We start from the raw sequence: 19478 nt of genomic DNA, 5'->3' as shown, positions 1-19478 counted from the left end.
GCCAAACACCGCTTATAACAACAAACCCGAGCCACGTGTATGCGTCGTCGTTTCCAAAGAAAAACAAAAAGGAGGAAGGATGCCGGTCAAAATCAGAATTATCAATAAATAACATTTTCAAACTCCGACAGCTATCATATGATAAACCCAGAAGAAATTCTTAATAAGGAAATACAGAAAAGAAAAAGATAAGAGAGAGAAAGACAGAAATGAAAGGTTGTTTCATCTGAAAGTTGTTGAGTACCTGATTGAGAGATAGTGGGAGAGAGAGATGGATCCAGAGCAAACTTTTATCAGGGTGCAAGAGAGATTTTCTCAGATATTAACGCCGAGAGTGAGAGTTGCTTTGGAGTATATCTATCTCTTCATTGCCATTACGTCCTTTTGTATGCTTGTTGTTATGCATGCCAATTATGTTCAACAGGTATTTCCACTCTCACCTTTTTTGTTTGTCCGTTAGAATTTGTTTTACTTGTTGGGGGCGTTTCTGATTTTGGGTTTTCTTGGATATTGTTTAATCGGGATTATAAGAGTTTAAATGATGGAATATGAGCAAAATTTTTCTGGGTTTTTTGTAGTATTTGAAACTGTTCTAGGTTTATTTTTTTTTAGTTTTATTCTGGTTTAGTACCGTTCAAAATTTCAATTCATGACGGCGCTTCTATAATTATCTAAGTTAAAACTTGAGTAACTGATTTAATATTTGTTTAGAAGAAACTATTTTCTTTACTGCTGAACGTTTGATCAACTGATGTTACTTGTATAATCGATGATTGTGATGATCAAAACGCCCTTCAAAATATGTTCTCCGAATAATGGAAATTGTTGGAGATGGTTCATTGTTTGTGACACTAGCGTGAGCAGGATTGTTAATATAATCATGAGACGGATGGTTATTTACCAAGGAATTGAACTAGGGTGTCAGTGGAAGAGGGATAGCCTACATGAGTTTTGTTTTCTTCTTATATTCTTTTTCCTCTTCTTTGAATTGCTTTTCTTAACGCATAAGGAAAACTTAACTGAATGGTGATACTTTTTTGCATATGAAGCCTGGCTGTTCGAGTGAGCTCTCTGGAGTTGAGTCAAAGGAAGTCCAGCTTATTCAGATTAAGGTATGCAATCAGCCTTTATTTTTGTAACATATTAATGATACATAAAGTTTCAAGAGAATCAGAGTTCTGTTTAATATCAAACTATTGCACCTAAGACCTCAAATTTGTCCTTTGTTGCAGATAACCAGTGCAGGCTTGTGGTCACCAAACGAGTCTGAACATGCTGTTGTAAATAATCCTGATTTGGAAACTGTAACTGAAAATGTAGAAGTTGCAAATGTTGATGATGATGGGTTGATGTTCTTGGCTGCCAAGTTTTGGTTGAACTGGTTTGGTTCGGGTGCTAGGAGGGGAAAATTGGCATTGAAGTTCTGGAAGACTGATGGTGAACTTATTGAGCAGCAAGCAGAAAGCTCTACCAACGTTGAAAGCTCAAAGCCAACTGTTGATGTGGTTGTTAAAATTGAGAAGGAGGAGACACGTAGTGGTTTCTCTTTATCAGCAAAACAAACATTTAGAGCAGCTATCTATCACTTTGGCAAAAAGTGGCATAGACGATTATCTTTCATTTGGAGACATGCAATTCAGATCTTTGGAAGTTTCCAGAAGCTCTGGGTGAGTTAATAAGGAAACGAACATGTCCTTTTTTCTTGGCTTAAACTTCTCTTTGCTGAGTTTGAACTTCTTAAGTGCAGAATATAACAGGTCTACATTTAAATCTTGATGTTCCTAAGTGGTTGCGCATACTTCACTTGGACAGGCTTAACTCATATGCAGGTAAGGAACATCCTTTTGTCCACTCATCTCCGTCTTATGCTTTTCAGAAATAATTATGAATCTTAGGTTTCTTGATGTGAAAAGATCTTGGTTCTCCTTTCTTGTAGATGGTTTTTTCCTTGTTTCATTGGGCATGAATATTACATCATAACGGCTGGTGCCATATTCTAGATCAAATTTGGTACGAAATCTGATTTTAGCTGACTATTTTCTTATCAAAGAATTGACAAGACACAGCAAAGAGATTGTTATTGAAGTGCCATATGTTCTGACCGCTACCTAAACTCAAGAAAATTACTTACTGCTTTATCACATCTTTTGGGTAAGGGGGTATTTCTGGTCATCTGTTGGCTAGGTTATCCAAGGAAAGAAATAGCATTTATAGCTAGAAATTTCAGAATAATAAAGTTCAAGAACTCTTGGGCGGTTGTAATATCTACAGGCTTTGGGATTTCTTGTTATTCCACATTTCACTAGAATCAGTATAAGGAGAAAGGATGGTGATTTTTTTGCCATGATAGGTTTGTCCCTGCTTAAAAATAAGGGTCTACCATTTCTTAAATTGTTTCTGTCTCTTCTTCTTTTCTCTTCTTTTTCTACTTAGGGATTACAACTCTTGAGATTCATGAGACCAATGCTGAGCCTTTTGTGTTGGAATTTACTTGAAAAAGTTTGCTTCTGTTGCAATATCAAAGATGAGGTTGTCTATGCAGCTGATGTGCACCATTTCTGATTGCTATCTGCTAATATATATCTGAATGTGCACCATTTTTGGGTGTGCAATACCTATTATAATTTAAATAAAAATTTGTGCTATTCATTTCAGTGCAGTGGCTTGAGAAAAGAAGTAAAGCATTTGAACCGACTTATCTTTATACTATGGAAAAGGTACTTGCTCTCTGTGTCTGAATTTTCTGCTCCTTTTGGTGAATCTTTGCTGTATTCAAAGATATATTAATATGTCGTGGAAAAAAAAATCAGCCATCTTTTGAAGCTTAGTATCTTATGTTTTTAATATAAAAAATTGCTACTGTTGCAGGGTTACTTCTTGCTGCCTGAAGTGGCTAAGTCTCAGCATAACATACATACTATTAATATAAGCATATCAGCTCGACATCCCTGTTTTGGGAACAGGTTAGATGTGCTGAACTTTACTATTTTCCACTGTCATTTTCATCTTTCCTTAGGAGCAATTTTATATCTCCCATTTGGTGATATCATCTCCTTTTTTTTTTAGCTTGTTCTCAACTTAAATTCTGTGTCTAAACAAAATAAGGAAGACATATGTTAATGAATGCTATCTTTTTTGCAGGTGGCAGCAACTTCTCATAAATAGATTTGTTGGGTATGACACTATTTTGATGAATAGTTTATTACATCGGCCTGGTCAAGGTAATACTTTGTTACATGGATGCAGCATCATACTTTTTTTTTGTGGCTTTTTTGAGTTCTGCAACATGCAACGACATGTGTTTGCATGAGGTGTATCACAAATATTTGATTCAGTTCCTTGGATGTTTCTGCCTATTTTCATTTTAAGATTGTTTTATCTTTTCATGCTTAGTTTTCATTTTATTATTCACTTAACATAGCAAGTTGTAATTCTTCCGAGTTTTATCTTATTTTATATCACACATAGTGGTTTAATTCAAATTTTTGTGGATGAAATCCTAAGTACTATCTCCTGCTCTGGTTTAATTTCTATATGGATGACATCTTTGAATGGCAATTATCTTTATATGTTCACTAATATAACGAACATCTCTCCAACATTGTGTACTTCATATCAATGCTGTCAGTGGTCAACTTTTGATAATAGCAGGCTCTCTGCACATCCTTCTAACTTTAATGGTGGTTTTTGTTGTGCATAAATGTTTTCTGTCACCTACTTAAATTGAAGTGTAGCTGATTTTTGGGTATCTTGTACATAGCCTATTACAAATGCTAAATTTAGAATATGCATTATGATGGTAGGCCTTATGTGTTAATTGGGTTATATTGAAACATGTTGGTTGCTCCTTTGGCATGGTGAGTTCTGAGCTGTTTTGTGGCTCTAGAATCTTTAAGCATGTTTTGGAACTCCATTGCAGGTTATCTTTATAATTTTCAGACAAAGGAGTTTTATAATCTTAGTTATGCCCAAGAATTGCCAGATGGTTCTGCAAGATTTGGAGGTTTGTAGATTTAACTTCTTTTCAAGCGTTAAGCACCCTTATATAACACGAGCTTGGCCATCTAATGCTACAACATCACTTGTGCATATAATTTGGCCCTATTTATTTTAGTAAATAGGTAATTATCTTGTTCTTATGTTTCATGGTGTCCTTGGAATAGGTAGGCTGACTTGTGCATAAGCAATTTCACTAAAATGTGGCTTTATCCCTTTTCCAACACGTGTAGTTTTAAGTCATTGCCCATTTCCATTTGAAGATGAAAAGCATAAAAAACACAAACATAAAGATAGAAACAAGAATAAGAAAGAAAAATGACACTCAATCCTTATAAAATGGCTAAAGTGATAATATATGATTGTCATATGTCAATTATTTAATTTTGTTTTGTCATAAGTGGATGTAAATTCTGCTTGGGTGAGTTATGCATTTTTTATCTGGTTTCAATGCAGACTATCTTGTCACCAAGTGTGGGGTGCTCATGATGTCTTTGTTCGTTTTTTTCACAACCACCATGTCAGTATCATTTACATTGAGGGAAACTCAGACTCGCATGCTGAAATTCACTGGTTTGTTAAATTCCATTTCTTGACAGGACATTTATCATGGTGCAAGCAATGCTTTTCCATATTTTGTTGAAGAAATTCATGATTGAAAAATAGATTCTAATTTGTCACCCTTGAGACTTTTGAAAGCCTTTAAAATGGACTTTCACTTTTGGTTAGGTTCTCTAGAAAGTCTGACTTTTTTATGTATAGTTCAGCAAAGGAGTCATTCTATTGGATTATATTAATGGATGAATCCCCTGGTTAGAGTGGGGTGGCAGCACTTTCATGTTGTCATAATTCCCCATTATTCCCTCAATCTTTTCTTTAAATATGATTGGATCTCCTATTCTCAAATTATTGCAGTGCAGCTTCAACACGCTGCTCGACACAGGCTTCCAACATTTCAGTTGATATTTGTGCATGTAATTGAATCGCTTGTATTTGTACCGGTAGGCATAAATCTTATCTCAACCTATCTCGAAATAAGTTCTCTTCAAAGCCTTTCTCTGATTTTAAATTATTTCTTGGCTTTCCTTTTAAACTTCTTAATGTTTGCCACTAGCCTTACAGAATGTTATTGTTTTCTTGCAGATTATGATAGGCATCCTGTTTTTTCTATTTGAGTTCTATGATGATCAGCTATTGGCTTTCATGGTTCTAATTCTTGTCTGGTTGTGTGAACTATTTATACTGATCAGGTTTCTCTCTTTCTCTCAATTTGTAACTGTTGGGATATGCGTGTTTTCTTAGGTAGATGATATTTATGAGCAAGCAAGCATATATTTGAGCAAAATGACAAGCTCAATCTCTCTACTATACGTTAGAATCATCTCATCTTAATGAGATGATCACTGTGGGTTTCTTTTGCTTTTAATTGGGTTTGGGTTAATATGTACAATATATACCTATGCATCAAACAAGTTAACTTTTTATTTTCCAATGCAAAATCAAATTAATATGATTGTTTTTGTCAATAAATTGCAGTGTTCGGACACCAATATCAATGAAGTTCTTTCCCCGCTTCTTTTTGCTCTACTTTCTGGTTTTTCACATATATTTCTTCTCCTATGCGTATGGTATGATCCTGTACCGTTCACTATATGATTTGCTTGGCTAGAATATATTTCTTTTATCCTAAGTCCGTTTTTTGAATTTCTCCAGGTTTTTCATATTTGGCCCTCTCTACTGCTGCTGCGTTTATGCAACACCTTATTCTGTACTTCTGGAATCGTTTTGAGGTAATTGAACAGTTTGGAAATTTGCTTTTGTGTATTATGATTTGGATATCATCTATTGAACTAGTTTATAAATGCTACTAAAATTCAACAGCCTTAGCTTTTAACCCATCATTCACATGGGTTTCTAAAATAAATTTCAATAATTAAATTCCTTTTGATTACTTCTTTTGTCATTTTCTTGTGGACTCATAATTTAATTACCCTTGAACTATTTGTTTTAAAATAAATTTAAAGTACTCATAATTTAATAACCCTTGAACTCTTTGTTTTAAAATAAAATTGAAGTTTCATATTTCTTTTAAAGAAATGCTTCTATCTTACTTATATGTGGTAATAAATGTAATTGATAACAGTAGAAGAAAAGGTGGACAAAGTAAAACACAAATAAGAAGGTCAAATCCTTAATCACCTATAAAATAATTCTTCACAAAAGTATAGAACCTTAAATCTCATATTTAAACAATGCGTGTAATAGTATTATATATTTAAGAAAATTACAATTAAGGTGGAATTGCTAAACTTTGCTTAAAAGGGAACAACCACAAAGACCAATCTTCGCATTAGGAGTGATTATAGCATTTCCACTAATATCAATATATTAGTTAAGTGATGAATAAAGAAAATATAGTGTCAAGAGGCAACTAGAAATTTAATTAGAAGTAATTTATTAAGGAAAACATATGAGCAGGGCAAAGAGAAGGGTTATGTAATATGAGTGATGCTAGATGCACCCCAATTTATATCACCTCCATCATTGCACCTTATGTGGAAATTTCATGTCTTCAAAACATTGCAACAAACTTTTTTGTTTTCACCCAACAGTGAGTCCTCTTTTTGTTTGTGTCAAATACTCGACATATTCTCTATCCTTATTATGCTTTACCAAATTCAGCCAACTTTCCCTTCTCGCTGGTTGTCCACTCCCAGCCTCCTCTTTTTTGCCTTGCTTCAAATATCAAATCTAGAATTTAATCTTATTTGCATAAAATTACTTTGAAACTCAAACCTGAGAATAAAATCCAAAAATCAAACTAAACACTTACAAGAGTTCATGAAAGGAAATAAGAGTGTCTAGCCTCTAGCAGACTCTACGTTAGGAAAATAGCCTGACCAACAAATGCTCGAAGCTCTAGACACCTATCAATCACCTACTTCACCTGCAAATAATCCATACCCAAATATCACCTCCATCATTTCACCTGATGTGGAAATGTCATGTCATCAAAACATTGTAACACACTTTTTTGTCTTTGCCTGACAATGAGTCGTCCTTTTGTTTGTGTCAAATACTAGAGATATTCTCTATCCTTAATATGCTTACCAAATTCAGCCAACTTTCCCTCCTTACTGGTCATCCACTCCTAGCCTCTTTTTTTTTTCCTTGCTTCTAATATCAAATCTAGAATTTAATCTTATTCCCATAAAATTACTTTGAAACTCAAACCCAAGAATAAAATCCAAAAATAAAACTAAACACTAACAAAGAGTTCATGAAAGGAAATAAAAGTGTCTAGCCTCTAGCATGCTCTACCTTAGGAAAATAGCCTGACCAACAAATGCTCAAAGCTCTAGACACCTATCAATCACCTATTTCACCTGCAAATAATCATACCCAAATATCACCTCCATAATTGCACCTGATGTGGAAATGTCATGTCATCGAAACATTGTAACACACTTTTTTGTCTTTGACCGACAATGAGTCCTCTTTTTGTTTGTGTCAAATACTCGAGATATTCTCTATCCTTGATATGCTTACCAAATTCAGGCAACTTTCCCTTCTTGCTGGTCATCCACTCCCAGCCTCCTCTTTTTTGCCTTGCTTCTAATATAAAATCTAGAATTTAATCTTATTCGCATAAAATTACTTTGAAACTCAAACCCAAGAATAAAATCCAAAAGATCAAACTAAACACTAGCATGAGTTCATGAAAGGAAATAAGAGCGTCTAGCCTCTAGCATACTCTACCTTAGTAAAATAGCCTGACCAACAAATGCTCAAAGCTCTATGCACCTATCAATCACCTATTTCACCTGCAAATAATCCATACCCAAATATCACCTCCATCATTGCACCTGATGTGGAAATGTCATGTCGTCGAAACATTGTAACACACTTTTTGGTCTTCGCCCAACAGTGAGTCCTCTTTTTGTTTGTGTCAAATACTCCACATATTCTCTATCCTTAATATGCTTACCAAATTCAACCAACTTTCCCTTCTTACTGGTCATCCACTCCTAGCCTCCTCTTTTTTGCCTTGCTTCTAATATCAAATCTAGAATTTAATTTTGTTCGCATAAACTTACTTTGAAACTCAAACCCAAGAGTAAAATCCAAAAGATCAAACTAAACACTAACATGAGTTCATGAAAGGAAATAAGAGTGTCTAGCCTCTAGTGTACTCTACCTTAGTAAAATAGCCTGACCAACAAATGCTCAAAGCGCTAGACACCCATCAATTGCCTATTTCACCTGCAAATAATCCATACCCAAATATCACCTCCATCATTGCATCCGATATGATGTCATCGAAACATTGTAACACACTTTTTTGTCTTCGCCCGACAGTGAGTCCTCTTTTGTTCGAGTGTCAAATACTCGGCATAGTCTCTATCCTTAATATGCTTACCAAATTCAGCCAGCATTCCCTTCGTACTGGTCATCCACTCCTTGCCTCCTTGTTTTTGCCTTGCTTCTTATATCAAATCTAGGATTTAATCTTATTTGCATAAAATTACTTTGAAACTCAAGCCCAAGCATAAAATCCAAATATCAAACTAAACACTAACAAGAGTTCATGAAAGGAAATAAGAGTGTCGAGCCTCTAGCATACTCTACCTTAGGAAAATAGCCTGACCAACAAATGCACAAAGCTCTAGATACCTATCAATAACCTATTTCACCCGCAAATAATCCATACCCAAATATCCCAAGTCAAAACAATTGAACAAAAGTAAAAGAATGTCAACAAATCACAGAACAATAAAGGCAGTCTCTATAAGTTGTCTATTCTGCGCATGAATGAAATGTTTATGTGAGTTTTGAGATAGTTAAAATAAGTGAAATGCAAGTTCAAGAAAGAGAGAGAGCATGGGGAGAATAATCAGGAAGAGAAGAAGAATAAAGATAGTAGCGGGTGGGGTTTGAAAGGGAGACATTAGTGGAAGTGAAGATATCACCAGTAGTGAGGTGAGTGTGGAGAAAATGAAGTCATAGAGTGAAGAAGAGTGAGAAAGTTGAGATTTGAGAGAGAGAATGAAGCAGAAAAATGAAAGATGAAAGGAGAGAAAGCGAGGAAATAAAGCAATGCATTTTTTGATGATGTGGTAATGCCGTGTAAGGCAGGATTAGGGAGGTGATGCAGATTGGTGGGACAACTTGTATTTGCCTCTGATGATTCAACATGTATTTTTACTAATTCGGAAAGTCTGTGCGTCAAAATTTTGAATATTCATAGGAATTTTCCCTTTTGCTTCAGAGTTTAATGAGTCTGAACAAATATGGAAAAACGTATTGGAAATTAATTGGCTCTACAATTCTAAGTTTGAAAAATAATGACATGACAACTGTCAGCATCTAAGACTATCCACTCGTCAGAAAATGAGACCATCCACATTGCATAGTTTCCTTTCTGGTTAGAGGCTTTGCCTTCTATATGCTAGTATCATTATATTAGATTATGTTAGATAAGTATGTTAATGTTGCACTACTAGTCAATTTGGGAAAAGTGTTAATTTCCCATTTTTATTATTTTTGAAATTTTACATTTGTAGCACTTATCAATGTGTTATACTACTCCTAGGTTCCTGCACTTCAAAGGTTTATGCAAAATCGGCGGTCTCAGCTTCAGCAACATCCTGACTTCCATATCACATCCTCGACTATACTTGCTTCTACTCTACACATTACAAGATTGAACACCAGGAATCCAGGCATAGTTAATACAGATTCGGCCTCTGGGCCAGGGTTGAGACCTGGATCTGACCAAGCAGTGCCAGCAAATGGACCAAGAGAAGCTGCTGGGGCTCGAGGACACCCAGGTAATGACAACATGGACCAGAGTGGCAACCCTATGCAGATTCCAGGACAACCTGAGCTACAACAAGCTGAAGCCGGTCCTAATCCTGGGACAATGAGTTCGTTCAGTTCGCTGTTGTTATGGATTTTGGGAGGTGCATCATCTGAAGGTCTCAATTCATTTCTTTCCATGTTTAGAGATGTGAGAGAACAAGGGCAGGTTTATACCAACTCCCCTAGGCATGAAAATCGTGCAACGCAGAATGTCCAATAGCGGGGGCAGTTTTTAAAGGGACGGAGAAGGTAGATTTTAGTGTTAGATGTTTGTATAGCCAATGTTCAAGTTATATATAGCACACATGAACTTGCATAAATATATGTTACAAAAGCCACTGTGTTACAGATGAACACTTCTCATATTCACCTAGGAAACTGTAAAAAGAATGGAGAATCTTGACATGTTAAAATAGGCTTAGCCCTTTTGAAAGGCATATTATGCAATAACTCCAAAGCAGTATGTTAAAAGTTTCTGAATACTAGCTTTGTATTGGGGAATTGATTAAGAGAAGTGGGCCAGGAAAAATCTTTGGCAATAATGTACTACGGTTGACACATAAAGCTATCTTCTTGGATTTGATTTTGTAATAGAGTTGCAAAATGGTCCAAAATTTGAAAATGAGAGAGAGAAATAATGATAGTGAGCAGAAACTGTATGTTCATTATGGTTGGGTTACTTTATCATTTTCTTGTGTAAAATGGGTTAATAATAGCTGTTATTCTATTTTACATTCCTGGATCACTAAGATATAAGTATTCCTTTTTGTTCTTTCAAAAATTGTCATGACTAAAATTCAATATATGGCATCTTCTATAATATGGTATCACTCCAGGAACTAGAGTGTGCGATTCTCCTTTCTTCTCAAGGTTTTACTCGTGTTTGCGCATTTCACTTCCATAGAATGAGGTAAAAAGTGTTACCTTGTACTAATCACATGAAAAGTGTCATAGTTAAGAGAAAAATAATTTGCATCCTGTAAAAGGTTACAATGCATAAGCAGGGGATCATCTAATGATCAGTCAGGAACAATCTTCCAATATACTACATGCTTCAGAGCGTTGTTGATGGGACAATTCTGTGGGGAAATTGACAAGAAATGTGATTCTTAAGTCACCTCGCTTTCCTCCTTTGGCATTGGGCATGCCTTGGCCCTGAATTACCTTTTCGTATCCTGGATATATGATATCGTTCAAATGTATGCTCATGGTTTCCCCTCCTAACAGAGGAACTATAAGGGAGCAACCTGTGAGAGCCTTTACCAAAGGGATCTCGACGGCAATCTCTAAATCATCGCCTTGCCTCGTAAACAAAGGATGACCCTTCTCTTGTATCAAGAATATGATATCTGCTGGGAGATAGCCTGGTTTCTCATCGCCTTTTCCCTCGAATGTAACTTTTGTTCCTTTTCTCCATCCTGGCTTCAAGTTTATTGTTAGTGTCTCCTCTTCTTGGACAATTATTCTGCCAACATAAGCATTAAGTATAATGTTAAAGACTGAATTTAGCTCTATTTTTAAGATTTCATCTAACAAATACTCTTTGATATTGTATCGGAGTAAGCACTAGGACTCAGGAAAAGGATGGAGTCTGCAAAGGGAGTGACATACCCTTCATCAGAGATGACATCCCTGATGACCTTGATCTTTTTTAGCCCTCCATGGCAGAGCTCCTCCAGGGTGCACTCAAGCATTTTTTCAACTGGGGGAGGTTTCCTCCGAGCAACGGTTTGAGAGAATATGATAGGAGTGGTACTCCTCCTGCTTGTACTTCTTGAAATGTTTCGCATTTCAGTTTCTGATGTACACTTTCTACTCATGCTTCTCGAAAGAGGGGAAGGTGAATGCCCACCGACGCTTCCTGACAAATTGGTGGATGTCTCAGCATCTGCTCTGCTCCTTCGACTAAAGGTTCTCGACAGAGAGAAATTCAAAGTCCTAGAAGGGCTGCCCCTCCGGCTTGAACTCTTGGACAGGTAGGTTGGTCTAGGTGAAGGCGTGGTGCTCCTTCTACTCGTACTCTTTGAAAGAAAAGAAGAGCGGCGTGAAATGAAGCTATCATCCACGCTTAGGTTGTTAAGTTTCTCTCTTGTTGAAGGTCTATCGCTACCTCCGAATCCCTCTTCTTGCTTCTTGCTATTGATGGTCTGAAATTGGTATCAAACCAAACATTCTAAACATATAAACTAAATAAATCAAAACATATACAAACATATGTAGATCTTCCCGATTCCTTCCATGCAAGACATTATAAAGGAAACAAAAAAGGGGGAAATATGAATATAAAAATTTAATAAAAGGATAATGCATATGCTTGGCGATAAGCTTTGGCATTGAATTTGCATGGAATTCATACATGCATGCATGCATGCACTTACCTTGTAAGCCTCGTCAATATCTTTAAAATTGCCTTGCTCTTCACTTTTGCTCGAAGGACTTCTATGATCAGGATACCATTTGTGGACAAGAGATTTATATGCCTTGCACATATCTTTAATCGATGAACCCTTTGATGAGATGCCAAGAATGCCGTAAAGGTCTGTGGACAGCGAACGTGTATGATGATGAGAATGATCTCCCATGAGAGAAACTAGATGGAGAAAAGGAATGTTGCAGAGAATTAATGGAGGAGAGATTGGGAACTGGCTGAGGAAAGGGATAAAAGAGAGAGGGAGAGGAGAATGTGGGTGAGAGGCCAAACCCGAAGCAATTTGTTAGGAGCTTTTATTAGCCAGAATCTGTTTGTTTAACTAGAGATGGGAACAGATCAGTCGTTAGAGCTGACAAGGGCTTCTTAACACTGTTACACCTATATTTAGTAGTGTTTAAGCCTGTCCATCCCATCATATGTCCTTAAACCTTATCTTAATCTACATTAACATCCACTTAATATGGAGCAAAATTTGTCTGGGATGATATTTGATCAAAAGGTTGTTATAACTTGATTACTCATACACATGATTAATTTACCCAAATACTTTATGCTACTCTAATCTAATTAAGTGTGATTAAACATTGACAATGATTACCTCTATGCATATATGTATCTACTCTTTGTAAGATCAAAGGCTTGATTAATTAGCACTGATTAACTTTCCCAAATAGTTTCTTTTAGTTTGTTTTCACCTCATAGTAGTACAAAAGTAAAGTAATTTTAAATAATTTAATGAGACGTATTTGGTTATGAAACCTCTAAAATTATGTAAATTTTTTTTAAGAGCAATTATGTTGACTTGTTTGATATGTCGGAGTAGTTTAAGAAGTTCTGCTTCATGTAAATAATTATTTTTTGGTGAATTGGAAAATTTTTAATTTGGGGAGTGGTTCAAATCACAACTATATGATATAATATTTTAGGATTAATTATCCTCTTGAAAGTACATTGACTAGGTGTCTAAACGATTAGTCTTCTTAGCTAATTATATTAGACTATGAAGGCATTTTATAAATTATGTTGGGAAATATTATTCATCGAGTAGGTATATTAATAGGTACTTTATAATCGAGTATTTTGTATTATCCAACTTGATTAAGTACAATTATGATATCTTATAATTGAGTTCGAATAATAGTTTTACTTCCTGTTGTGGCTTCAGTCTTAGAGTATCCATTATACGAATCTAATTATAAATATTGATTTTTAATATTAAATTATAGTTTTTTAAGTATTATTTTTATTTATAAATTCTTTATAATTAATATAACACTTACAAAAATTTATTAATTTAAACTTTAACTTAATTGGTTATGAACTAACTTTCATTTATTAATTTAATTTCCATTAATAATATACATAAACGATAATTTTGAATTTAACTTAATCAGGTGCTTAATCTATAAAATATCTAGGATAATTAGATTACAAATTCAGATAATAATTCAAGAATTTAATCAAGTATTTATAAGATTCAAATGCTCTATTACATAACAAGGTTTGAATTAAAAAATCTAAAAAATAAAGAATATTTTACCCCGTTGATATCTTTATCATTAAGCATATAATTTCAAATTCGAGAGGCTTTTTTATAAAAGGATACAAACATGGTTTGAAAACTCTTGTGCTTTGGTACAAAAACTACCGACAAATTCTGGAGGAAACAATGAAGAGATAAATCAAAGCGATTGTAGTTTTTTTATTAGATGATTTAATTAATACTCGTTTTTAAAGTGTAGAATAGTTGTTTAAAATATTCTAAAACGATTAAAATTAAAAAACCAGAGGGAAGCCAAATTAAGCAACCCCATGCCGCCCTCCCATATGACCTAACAGTACCTAGGCTTGCCGACTTAATATAAATAAATGCTGAGAGGGGAGTGAGTTTGATCATAGAAAACAGTAGTTGTTCATGTGAAAATACGTGTTTTCCTTTTTCTCTTTTTTTTTTATAAATTATATTAACAAATTTGACACGTGGTCAAATCTCATATTGGTTGAGGCCTAGAAACGTATGTAGCTGGTATCTGTCATTTTCTATGGAGAAAGTCAAGCAATAGATGAGGGTCAGGGAGATACATTCGAAATTTAGGGGCTGCAACTGTGGAAGTAAAGACGAAAAAACCAAGTAAAAAGATCCAATTATTACAGGTAAGAAATGAATGGGAAATTCCACGATCTGTTCAATTACACTTCCAAGGGTGGATTTGTTGTGTCAGAGACATTTTTGACTTTGTTTCTCTTCAAAGTCAAGATTATTGACTTTCGTTTTTTTGTTTTTGATGGGAAATTAATTTTCACCAATGAATCTTCAATTGAGAATTGATTCTGAGCTTGAAGATCAGAGTTTTAAGGCTGTTAAATCCTAGACAAAAGTTGCAAATGCAGACAATGATTAAGTTGGGAAGTGGGGACTTCGTTGTTTTAGAACGAATTTTCCTGCTAGCATCAAAGCGCATTTAGCAAATGTTTAGAGACAAAGAGAGAGAGAGGGAAATAAGAAAGTGACATTTGCCCTCTGTCAGCAGCAATTTTGTCTTTTCACCCTGCATTGAGTTGCGTGCATTCACGCTCTAATCAAAGCCCTATTCCTCTCCTGGTATGTTTTGGCACGCGCCATGGATGAAAGTAGAGAATGCTAGAAACAAAACTCAGCAGCAGCCACGGAAGAGTGAATGGAGTGGGTTTGACCAAGTGATTCCTTCCCCCATCTCTGCAACCTCCCGTTGTCATTAACTCATAGCCTTATCTTTCCTTTCCTCATCAACCAGAACCCAGAAAAGAAAACCTATCGATCTTGAATGAAAAAAGAAAAATGCATAGACACAAAATGAAGATTGCTTTAGAGCTTGCCTGTTTCATTTTCCTAGCTGCCCTTTCTTTTACCTTAGCTGCCTCACCTTCAGCTTCCACTAACTCATCTGCAAAATGCCCAATGGACCTCAACTATGTAACAAGAATCCCATGGAACTCATCCATGTGCCGCAACTTTCACCCCAACTTAGCTTCCAAAGCTGAAATTGCAAAACAAAATTGTTGCGTATCTCTACTATCAGTCTTTGGTATTGGACTTGCCCAACATCTTAAAGAAACCTCTCTCTTTCAGCTACCAAATTTGCCCACTTCTGTTTCTTGCCTCCAAGATTTCCAGTCAAAGCTCAACTCTCTCTCTCTTCCTGGTAACCTTGCTTCCCTTTGTTTTGAGCCTATGCAGTTTGTGATTACACCTGATCTTTGTGCCCACATACAAACAACCCAAGATTGGGTTGCCAAGCTAGGGGAATCTACTGCACTTGACCAGGGCTGCAGGCCTGATCTCGGTGATCTTACTGCTTGTGATACTTGTCTTCGTGCTGGTAACGAAGTTCATACTAAGTTGGTCTCTCTTGATGGTAATGCAAATCATTCTACTGATTGTTTTAATTTTGTTGTTCTTTATGCTGCTGGAATTGCTAATGAGTTTGGACCTGAAAGTGATGGGACTGTGGAATGTGCTTTTGCATTAACTTTGAATGAACAATCCAATTCAGCCGGTGGAAGACGTTCAGTCCTTGTTTTTGGCTTAACTGGAGCTGGGGTTGCACTTTTTGTTACGTTTAGCTTGTTGGGTTTGTACTTTTGGTATGAAAAGAAATTTAAAAAGAAAAATATCGGTGGCTCTGATTCTATTTTTTACGATTTAGAGGAGCAAGAGTCTAGGCCAAAATTGAGGCCCAATACAGGTTCAATTTGGTTCAAACTTCATGATCTTGAGAAGGCGACGGATAATTTCTCACAGAAGAATTTTATAGGGAGAGGAGGGTTCGGTTTTGTTTACAAAGGGGTTTTACCTGATGGGACGGTGGTTGCGGTTAAGAGGATTATAGAATCAGAGTTTCAAGGAGATGAAGAGTTTTGCAATGAGGTTGAGATTATTAGCAATCTGAAGCATAGGAATCTTGTGTCACTTAGAGGGTGCTGTATCATTGATGGTGATGAAAACTATGGTGAGGAAGGGAACCGAAGGTATCTTGTCTATGATTATATGCCAAATGGAAATCTTGATGACCATTTGTTCCCATCAAAAGTGGAAAGTAAACCATTGAGCTGGCCTCAGAGGAAGAACATAATTTTGGATGTGGCAAAGGGGTTAGCTTATTTGCACTATGGCGTGAAGCCTGCAATATATCATAGAGATATTAAGGCCACGAATATATTGCTTGATGGTGATATGAGAGCAAGAGTGGCAGATTTTGGGTTGGCGAAGCAGAGTAAGGAAGGTCAGTCTCACCTCACTACTAGAGTGGCTGGAACTCATGGATACTTGGCCCCTGAATATGCTCTTTATGGGCAGTTGACTGAGAAGAGTGATGTTTATAGTTTTGGTGTGGTTGTTTTGGAGATAATGTGCGGGAGAAAAGCTCTTGATTTGTCGTCATCAGGCTCACCTCGTGCATTTTTAATAACAGATTGGGCTTGGTCATTGGTGAAGGCAGGAAAAATAGAGGAGGCTTTGGATCATTCCTTGATCAATAATGGGGATTCTGTGAGTTCAAATCCAAAGGCTATAATGGAGAGATTTCTGCAGGTTGGCATCTTGTGTGCTCATGTAATGGTAGCTTTACGGCCTACCATTTCGGATGCACTGAAAATGTTAGAAGGTGATATTGAAGTTCTTGGGATTCCAGATCGACCAATGCCTCTTGGACACTCTAAATTTTATGGTGATGGCAATGCTTTCAGCATCTCACCAACATTAAGTGGACCACGACTGTGTACGGGAGACATGCTCAGGTAATCTGGAATGCTTGTAGTTTCCATCACTATTTGTAGTTGACTAAATGAACATGGAGAAGCAGAAGTTTGAGGAGGATCCTTGTTGTGTTTGTTCAATAGGCTTTTCATACAAGATGTCTGGAACAAACATAATCAGGTCATAGCCAGCTAGTATATTATAAAGTCAAAATATTATTTTGTAGTCATAGAATTGCAATGCTATAATGTTCTGCAAGAAAAGTTTGGGGTGGCTTAAAAGACTCTGTGATATAAATGAAGACCTGAAGATGTGTGTATTAGATTGGTGTATCTAGTCCTCAATCATCAGCTTCTACAAACCAAGCATTGACCTCCATTGGCTGCCAAGAAGATAGGCGTGGCGAGAGAATTCAGAAATTGCTCTTACCAGCTGAAGTTTTTTAGCTCCTTTTTGCCCTTTATTTTTTGGTAAAACAATGAATGATGTCAGACTTTTTGCATGATCATGAAAAAAATCAAGTTGCAGTTAGGATCTTGCTTCACTTCAATGCATTGAGATGTAAATATCCTGGGTTTATTTCTCTTCTTTCACCATAAAACCTGGCACACATCCTGCTCATTTTGATTCCCTCCCCCCCTTTTTTAATGATAACTTGGACTTGAAAAAGCCATTTGTCATACTAGTGCAGTAGCAAGCAGGCTTGACAGCTATGTACTCTGCAGGTCATTGAAGAGAGGTAATGACTTCAGTGGGTTCTCAATGTGCAAAGATTTCAGACATTCCATTCTTTTTGTCATGCTATCCTTCTGTATATAGGTTTTGTTGAGTCCTTGTATACTAGCTCTAGCTTGTAGCCTTGTTCTGGTTTATGTAATGTTGTATACCGCCGCTCTCACTATACGGTATAGTGAATTTGGGTTCAATTCAGTTTATTAAAATCACAATATATATTTTTTAATTATTTGTTTTTTTTTTCTTAAAAATGATTGGGACAATCTTTCATATGTTAGATCAGCTGTAAAAACTAGCATTACATATGAAACTGTGCACTTTGCTGCAGAGCTCAGCTGCAAGCTCCATAGCTTCAAAGAGAGGCATGTGGGAAATCGGAATACAGAACACCATGAGCACGCTTTTCCACACAGGTTGAAGCTTTGTCGTTGGCAAAAACTAGAGAAATGGAAGAGCTTTGCGTGCTCTTTTGTGCGTGCATGTGTGTATGTGTGCGGGCGAAGCGAATTGCAGCTGTGAGACTGCTCAGTTTGGGTTTCTATGAATGCATGTAGAAAAATACTACTAAAAATTACAGAACATCTTTACTTCTTGGTTGAGAGATGAGAACTGCTCCGCCAAAGAGATTGTGCCATTTTGGATGGTGCCTTCGGTGCCAACCTTTTTCGAAGCTGAAAAAGGATGGAAGTTATATCATTATAACTCCTCAACTTCTGGATCAGGCACTGAGAATGCTGGTAAGATATTCTGGTTCATCCATTGCCTTTGAGCAGCCAAGGGTTGCCTGCTAAATACTTTGTTATGGCATTCATGGGTGTCAATAGTTATATCATTTGTAGTTGATTGAATGGATTTTGAAACAGCAGAAGCCATGATGGAAGTCATTTCAAGAAGTTATCTGCTACACTGTCCTCTCTAGCAGATGGGTGTTGGTCTCTTATCTTGCTGATATTTTCTAGAATTATTGTTATGTTCCTTTGTTACAAAATTTTAGAGAAAGGTTGAAGACAGATTTGTTATTGGGGCAATTGGAGTTCAAATTCCTGAAACCTTGCCGCTGCTCTCATACTTTCAAAATAAGATAGGAGAAGACTGTTGCCAGCTCTCATCTGGTCTCACTTGGTCATATTTTCAAACTAGAATCCATCTTTTTTCTTTTCTTTTCCGGCCATCGAAACGTTAATGTCGCCGTAGCTAGCATCCATCTTCCGACTCGTTTACATGTGTTCGCTCCCTCTGTTATTACCAAGAATTCTCCAGAAATTCTAACCCTGACTCTAAGCAACCCTACCATTTCTAAGAACACGAACTCTACCCGAGATTTCTTCCTAAAAGGTGCGAAAATGCTCCTGTGATTGAGTGCTAGGAAAGAACTGCTGATCCTTGAGTAATGCGGGTATTTTAGCAGACCAATGCTTTCCAGACAGATCCGATTTCTTCGAGTTTCTGAGATAAGATATCCCTAATCTTCAAGATTAGTGAGAATTAGGTCTTGCAATTTTCTTTGTCATAATTAAGCGTTAGAATTCCCGGAAAATGAAATAAAATGGAGGAATAAGAGGCTGTGAAGGCTTATAGTCCAATCACATAGCACCACGTCATGCAATGACGTGTTTCTCACAACACCGATGCTCCATTTCAAAACCGTAGATTTCCCAAAATATCCTTGGGTCTTTCTATGCAAAGACGATGCAGCCGTTAAAAGACCCGGCTTTTTTC

The 19478-nt window shown here is 36.3% G+C and overlaps 3 protein-coding genes across 5 annotated transcripts; 2 read left to right on the top strand and 1 right to left on the bottom strand.

The window, feature by feature from the left end:
• Positions 1-103: 103 nt before the first annotated feature.
• On the top strand, positions 104-10449 carry LOC110418117 (S3 self-incompatibility locus-linked pollen protein). The gene is made up of 14 exons (XM_021430743.2): positions 104-424; positions 1050-1112; positions 1233-1667; positions 1748-1829; positions 2656-2717; positions 2869-2963; positions 3142-3221; positions 3920-4003; positions 4453-4569; positions 4912-4997; positions 5140-5246; positions 5533-5624; positions 5710-5786; positions 9590-10449. Exons 1-14 carry the CDS (start codon positions 272-274, stop codon positions 10076-10078), a joined length of 2022 nt encoding a protein of 673 aa, XP_021286418.1. The 5' UTR covers positions 104-271; the 3' UTR covers positions 10079-10449.
• A 369-nt stretch (positions 10450-10818) lies between these two features.
• LOC110418527 (HSP40/DnaJ peptide-binding protein) lies at positions 10819-12527 on the bottom strand. The gene is made up of 3 exons (XM_021431273.1): positions 12237-12527; positions 11470-12005; positions 10819-11323 (listed from the first exon to the last, which is right to left on the bottom strand). Exons 1-3 carry the CDS (start codon positions 12438-12440, stop codon positions 10882-10884), a joined length of 1182 nt encoding a protein of 393 aa, XP_021286948.1. The 5' UTR covers positions 12441-12527; the 3' UTR covers positions 10819-10881.
• A 2332-nt stretch (positions 12528-14859) lies between these two features.
• LOC110418369 (Protein kinase superfamily protein) lies at positions 14860-19323 on the top strand. Of its 3 annotated transcripts, none has more exons than XM_021431069.2 (2): positions 14860-17065; positions 17750-17988. In XM_021431069.2, the coding sequence occupies exons 1-2, from the start codon at positions 15108-15110 to the stop codon at positions 17841-17843; spliced, it is 2052 nt and encodes a 683-aa protein (XP_021286744.1). In that variant the 5' UTR covers positions 14860-15107; the 3' UTR covers positions 17844-17988. The 3 variants fall into 3 exon arrangements, with proteins under 3 accessions (XP_021286744.1, XP_021286745.1, XP_089639848.1); XM_021431070.2 differs by lacking the exon at positions 17750-17988 and adding an exon at positions 18088-19323 and having other exon boundaries at positions 14864-17065; XM_089783722.1 differs by having other exon boundaries at positions 14869-17988.
• Positions 19324-19478: the final 155 nt, after the last annotated feature.

This window comes from Theobroma umbraticum, unplaced genomic scaffold, assembly GCF_002168275.2.
Source record: "Theobroma umbraticum cultivar Fairchild unplaced genomic scaffold, ASM216827v3 scaffold_50.0, whole genome shotgun sequence".
Classification (NCBI taxonomy): domain Eukaryota; kingdom Viridiplantae; phylum Streptophyta; class Magnoliopsida; order Malvales; family Malvaceae; genus Theobroma; species Theobroma umbraticum.
This window is presented reverse-complemented; position numbering and strand designations above follow the sequence as displayed.

What these genes read in the sequence shown, in the direction of transcription:
- LOC110418117 (XM_021430743.2), top strand. Translation starts at nt 272, where the DNA reads ATGGATCCAGAGCAAACTTTTATCAGGGTGCAAGAGAGATTTTCTCAG. An exon ending in ATTACATCGGCCTGGTCAAG is followed by an intron (nt 3,222 to 3,919) that starts GTAATACTTTGT and finishes ACTCCATTGCAG; the next exon opens with GTTATCTTTATAATTTTCAG. An exon ending in TTTCTTCTCCTATGCGTATG is followed by an intron (nt 5,625 to 5,709) that starts GTATGATCCTGT and finishes GAATTTCTCCAG; the next exon opens with GTTTTTCATATTTGGCCCTC.
- LOC110418527 (XM_021431273.1), bottom strand. Translation starts at nt 12,440, where the DNA reads ATGGGAGATCATTCTCATCATCATACACGTTCGCTGTCCACAGACCTT. An exon ending in ATATTGACGAGGCTTACAAG is followed by an intron (nt 12,006 to 12,236) that starts GTAAGTGCATGC and finishes TACCAATTTCAG; the next exon opens with ACCATCAATAGCAAGAAGCA. An exon ending in GATGTCATCTCTGATGAAGG is followed by an intron (nt 11,324 to 11,469) that starts GTATGTCACTCC and finishes TTATGTTGGCAG; the next exon opens with AATAATTGTCCAAGAAGAGG.
- LOC110418369 (XM_021431069.2), top strand. Translation starts at nt 15,108, where the DNA reads ATGCATAGACACAAAATGAAGATTGCTTTAGAGCTTGCCTGTTTCATT. An exon ending in TGTACGGGAGACATGCTCAG is followed by an intron (nt 17,066 to 17,749) that starts GTAATCTGGAAT and finishes TGTACTCTGCAG; the next exon opens with GTCATTGAAGAGAGGTAATG.